This window comes from Vitis vinifera, chromosome 18 (genome assembly GCF_030704535.1).
Source record: "Vitis vinifera cultivar Pinot Noir 40024 chromosome 18, ASM3070453v1".
Lineage (NCBI taxonomy): Eukaryota > Viridiplantae > Streptophyta > Magnoliopsida > Vitales > Vitaceae > Vitis > Vitis vinifera.
This window is the reverse complement of record NC_081822.1, coordinates 9,598,660-9,603,617: the sequence shown is the minus strand read 5'-3', so window position 1 is coordinate 9,603,617 and position 4,958 is coordinate 9,598,660. Positions and strand designations below refer to the sequence as shown.

At 41.0% G+C, this 4,958-nt stretch overlaps 1 protein-coding gene across 1 annotated transcript; it reads left to right on the top strand.

Annotated features, from left to right (window-relative positions):
• Window positions 1-279: 279 nt before the first annotated feature.
• Window positions 280-4,047, top strand: LOC100255742 (ent-kaurene oxidase, chloroplastic). Its single transcript, XM_010666311.3, has 9 exons — window positions 280-479; window positions 606-819; window positions 940-1,100; window positions 2,198-2,359; window positions 2,455-2,595; window positions 2,709-2,963; window positions 3,040-3,201; window positions 3,287-3,481; window positions 3,555-4,047. Exons 2-9 carry the CDS (start codon window positions 681-683, stop codon window positions 3,864-3,866), a joined length of 1,527 nt encoding a protein of 508 aa, XP_010664613.1. The 5' UTR covers window positions 280-479; window positions 606-680; the 3' UTR covers window positions 3,867-4,047.
• Window positions 4,048-4,958: the final 911 nt, after the last annotated feature.

Here is a 4,958-nt window from a genome sequence, read left to right as displayed (position 1 = left end):
TAATGTAATTATATTTGTGAGTAAAATTTATTAAAAAACCAAATAAAATTTATAAATATTTTTTACCTTATATTTATTTATAAGGAAATGCAATAACTTGTCGTTTTTTTTTTTTTGTGAAAATATTTTTTTTTTAAAAAAAGTACACGTAAATATTTAAAATAATTAAGGATGGTTAGGTGAAAAATATTTCTTCCCATTCAAGCAATTAGTTCTTTTCTATATACAACGTATGGGGGGGAACTTGGGCAGATGGCAACAGCCATTTGAAAAGTGCCAAATTTTTTTCCCCTGCAAAAATTTACAGATAAGCCTGGAATCCGAAGGTGGCCGCCAAACCCACCGCCTAATTGCTGTTGGAGACATAAACTAAGAGTCCCGAAGAGAAGAGACTAGCAACAGGGAATCGGCTTGCAGGAGAACAGCAACACTAGAAAGCAACAAAGGGACTTGCTCAAATAGGATTGGCTGTCTTGGAGGCATATTCCTGGCCTCTTCTTCCATTACAAAACGACAGAGCTCCGTTCTCTTTGGGTTATTTATTTATTTATTTATTTTATCAGCTGAGTGCTTCAGCGCCCTTACTGTTTTATCATTTTATACAGTGAAAAAGTTGTATGATTAGCGAGCCATTGCAAGTACCATAGGCATAGCAACAATCTCTATCCCCTGAAAAAGCGATGGATATGATGGGTATTGAAGCTGTGCCTTTTGCCACTGCGGTGGTTTTGGGTGGTATTTCGTTGGTGGTACTGATCTTCATCAGAAGATTTGTTTCTAACCGGAAAAGAAGTGTTGAAGGGCTTCCACCTGTTCCCGGTACTACTGGGATTTTCTTTTGGGGATTTCTTTTCTTTTCTTTTCTTTTTGAATTTGTGTCGCATTTTAATCTATAGATGTTGATGTTGATGAATGGGTATTGGTTGATGGGGGTTGCAGATATCCCAGGGCTGCCGCTGATTGGGAATTTGCTGCAACTGAAAGAGAAGAAGCCACACAAGACTTTCGCAAGGTGGGCTGAGACTTATGGCCCAATCTTTTCCATCAGGACCGGAGCTTCTACTATGATCGTTCTGAATTCCTCCGAAGTTGCTAAAGAGGTTGGTTTCTCTCCCTCTTCCTCTCTCTCATAGGATCTATCCTTATTTCCTTGAAAAGGCCCCAACAAGTTTACATGACTTTGAAAAGAACTCTTTAACGTTGGGGTGCCGGTGCCACACTGCCCTTTGGGGCGGTTTAGCCAAAAGTTTTGGGGTTGAAACGTCCTATCTGTTCTATGATTGAGTTGGAATCTTAAAAGAGAAGGCTTTATTTCGTTCATTGACTCTTCCAAATGCTCCTGGGAGAGATAAAATTTATATCATTTTCTAACATTTCATGTGTCAGTATAGAGAGGCATTTTGGTGAGATCTCCATGAGGGCTGACCTCAATTAACTTGTATTTGTCCAGTCCAAAATCAGAGATCGGGCCCCTTCTTAGATATACATCTTCCTAAAATTGACACCACTTGACGGTTTGAAGTCAAGTGTTTATCGGACTATAAACCAAGAGAAAATCCACTATACTGTCATTTACTAAATTTTGTTTTGCTGCCATGGATGTTTTGTGTTGAGTTACTATTAACCAACTTACCTTTTCTTGAAGAGATCAATGAACCAGAAAGGATTTGCTTTGATCTTTCTTTTGTTTATTGCTTTGGTACTTCAATCAATCCAAGGTTCTTTTGGTCTTGGATTTAAATTTCAAGTTAAATAGGATTTCTAAAAGAGATTTTATTAAATACATCCACCTTTACGTCCTTTCATATCCACGTCCTTTTGTTCCCCTTTTTCAAATTAAGTGGGTGCAGGGAAAGAAAAGGTACCCACCAGGAATTCTTTCATGTACTTGCCATAATTTTTTGATACCCCTTTATCTCTAATGTTTTTTAAAAAGGATGAAAGTAAAATAGCATTTTGAAATGACTTTTTTATCCTTTCATTATTTGAAAGAAAAAATGGAGGTTTATGCTGAGACTTAATTCACTTTTACTTGGTCTGGAAACACAAAATTGAACTCCAGTTCCTTCCTCCATCCCCAGTTTTCTGAATCAACCTTGATTCAGCAAAAATTATAGACCAAGCCACCATTACATGGGAGAACTGGTTCTATTTAAACATTGCAGCATGGAGGGTCTGAATCCTGTGGTTGTTTCAGGCAATGGTGACCAGGTTCTCATCCATCTCAACAAGGAAGTTATCAAATGCCTTGAAGATACTTACCTTCGATAAATGCATGGTTGCCACAAGTGACTACAATGACTTCCACAAGATGGTCAAAGGGTTTATACTCAGAAATGTTTTGGGAGCCCCCGCTCAGGTTGGCTGCTAATTTTTCTTTTGGCATCGAGCATGTGTCTATGTGAACGTCTCTTTTGGCCTGTACATTTACAAGCATCTCTGTTTAATTTTCAGAAGCGACACCGATGCCACAGAGACACCTTGATTGAAAATATTTCGAAATACTTGCATGCCCATGTGAAGACCTCTCCTCTTGAACCAGTGGTTCTCAAAAAAATTTTCGAGTCTGAAATTTTCGGATTAGCGTTGAAACAAGTGAGTTTCTTTCCTCATTGTGAATAGGTGGCATCCCATACTTTTCACTTTTAGGTATTTTAAAAAAGAAACGAAAAATTAAAGGATATTTAAAAAGTGGGTTGGAATTTCAGGCTTTGGGCAAGGACATTGAATCCATTTATGTGGAAGAGCTTGGCACCACTTTGTCAAGGGAGGAGATATTTGCGGTTTTGGTTGTTGATCCGATGGCAGGGGCCATTGAGGTGGACTGGAGAGATTTCTTCCCATATCTGAGTTGGATTCCTAATAAGAGCATGGAAATGAAAATCCAGAGAATGGATTTCCGCAGGGGAGCATTAATGAAGGCCCTTATCGGGGAGCAGAAGAAAAGGATTGGTTCAGGAGAGGTAATCTTTCTTGCCAAATCTTTTTACGGGTCTTATGGCCTAGTAGTTGTTCTAACTTGGCTGGGATTCAAAACAGGAGAAGAATTGCTACATCGATTTCTTATTATCCGAAGCAACAACACTCACGGAGAAACAAATAGCCATGTTGATTTGGGAGACAATCATCGAGATATCAGATACTACTCTGGTCACATCTGAATGGGCCATGTATGAACTTGCTAAGGATCCAAACCGGCAGGTTGTTCAATTTTAAAATTTTCCATTTCTCCTTTGTTATTCAGTTTGCTGGTACCTGATTCTGATACCTTCTTATTATCTAACAGGAAATTTTATATCGGGAAATCCGCAAATTTTGTGGCTCCAATAAGGTTACAGAGGAAAACTTGTCTAAGCTTCCGTACTTAAATTCTGTTTTCCATGAGACTCTTAGGAAGTACAGTCCAGCTCCCATAGTCCCTGTTCGGTATGCGCATGAAGATACCCAATTGGGGGGATACCATATTCCTGCTGGAAGTCAGGTAATTGATCAGTCTTTCCATAGTACGTACCATATTCTTTCTAGCTATTTTGACTATGACCAATGTTGTGCAGATCGCTATAAACATATATGGGTGCAACATGAACAAGAAACAATGGGAAAATCCTGAGGAGTGGAAGCCTGAAAGATTTCTGGATGAGAAATACGATCTAATGGATTTGCACAAGACGATGGCCTTTGGAGGAGGAAAGAGGGTGTGTGCAGGCGCTCTTCAGGCAATGCTAATAGCTTGCACATCAATTGGTAGGTTCGTGCAGGAGTTTGAGTGGAAACTGATGGGAGGGGAGGAAGAAAATGTGGATACCGTAGCACTCACCAGTCAGAAACTCCATCCCATGCAAGCGATCATAAAGGCAAGAGAGTGATGACAGAAATGAGATCCAGCATCTCACATGCCTCCTGTCCGTGCTCCTTGTGTAGACCTTTTGGCTACGGCATTTTTCATGGGCAATAACAGTAATAATGTATGTGGATTGTGGAGTTTGTGAACCATTTCTAGATATATCTGAATAAATTCATCTCAGGACATGTGGGTATTGCAGAGCATTTTCCAGACCTTTCCTTGTAGCCCCAAACTGGTTTTCCTAGACAGCTGAATAAGTGGGTGAAGAAAAAAATGCCCAAAATCAAATTCAATGTACAAATGTGAAAGCGAAGGTTTGAAATGGAGGGAGGGACGGGCCGCACATAGTAGGAAGTAAGTTGATTTTGAAACGCGCATTCCTAGGATAGAATTTGAAAAGATGGGTTGTGGTCGGCCATTGAAAATTTGGTCACCCTTAAACAGGTTGTTGGGGGGTGTTGCTGCCGCTTATGGCTCCAATTCTGTGCTACTCACGAATGGTCAAACCGACCCACTTGGTTGCGTCCACATTTTATTGTACCTCCACTGCATTGGATCCCAGTCACTAGTCAACGAATTTCGATTCGAATTTGCTTGTAATGGTGCTCTGGTTGGGATCACAATGGTTTGAAATTTCGGAGATTTGCCCAAATGCATAAGGGTGTGAATCAAGTGTAGGTCCGGAAGACACGTGGCAATGTACGTGAAACGGATGGAGTGGGGGGAAGAGAAGTGGAAGTGGAGGTGGAGGAGGAAGAGGAAGAGGAAGAGGAAGAGGAAGGTGGGTTCCTTGTAGTCAGGCGAGATAAGAAAATCTGGTCGGGGCACTGTCGAAGAAGCTGAAAACGACACCTGTGTATATCGTAGTGTATATAACACAAATAGAATTAAAAGAGAATCTGTAAGACTGGCGGCATCTGACCCCAACCCAACTGGGGTCGGCTAGGCTGATGGTGAAGCCGTCGCGCGTGCTGGGCAATAGCAGTAAGACCTAGCATTGACCGACGCGTGTCGACCACATGGCCAGTTTTGAAAAACTGAAACCCTCTCCACTTCCGTCTCTCCACAGTGGCTCAGGTCAGGTACAGTACTGAAGCGGAGGCCATGCATATGC

Bases quoted from the DNA above. Each gene is read 5' to 3' on its own strand.
- LOC100255742 (XM_010666311.3), top strand. From the start codon at position 681: ATGGATATGATGGGTATTGAAGCTGTGCCTTTTGCCACTGCGGTGGTT. The intron at 820-939 runs GTACTACTGGGA...TGGGGGTTGCAG, and splicing joins AGGGCTTCCACCTGTTCCCG to ATATCCCAGGGCTGCCGCTG. The intron at 2,964-3,039 runs GTAATCTTTCTT...GATTCAAAACAG, and splicing joins AAAGGATTGGTTCAGGAGAG to GAGAAGAATTGCTACATCGA.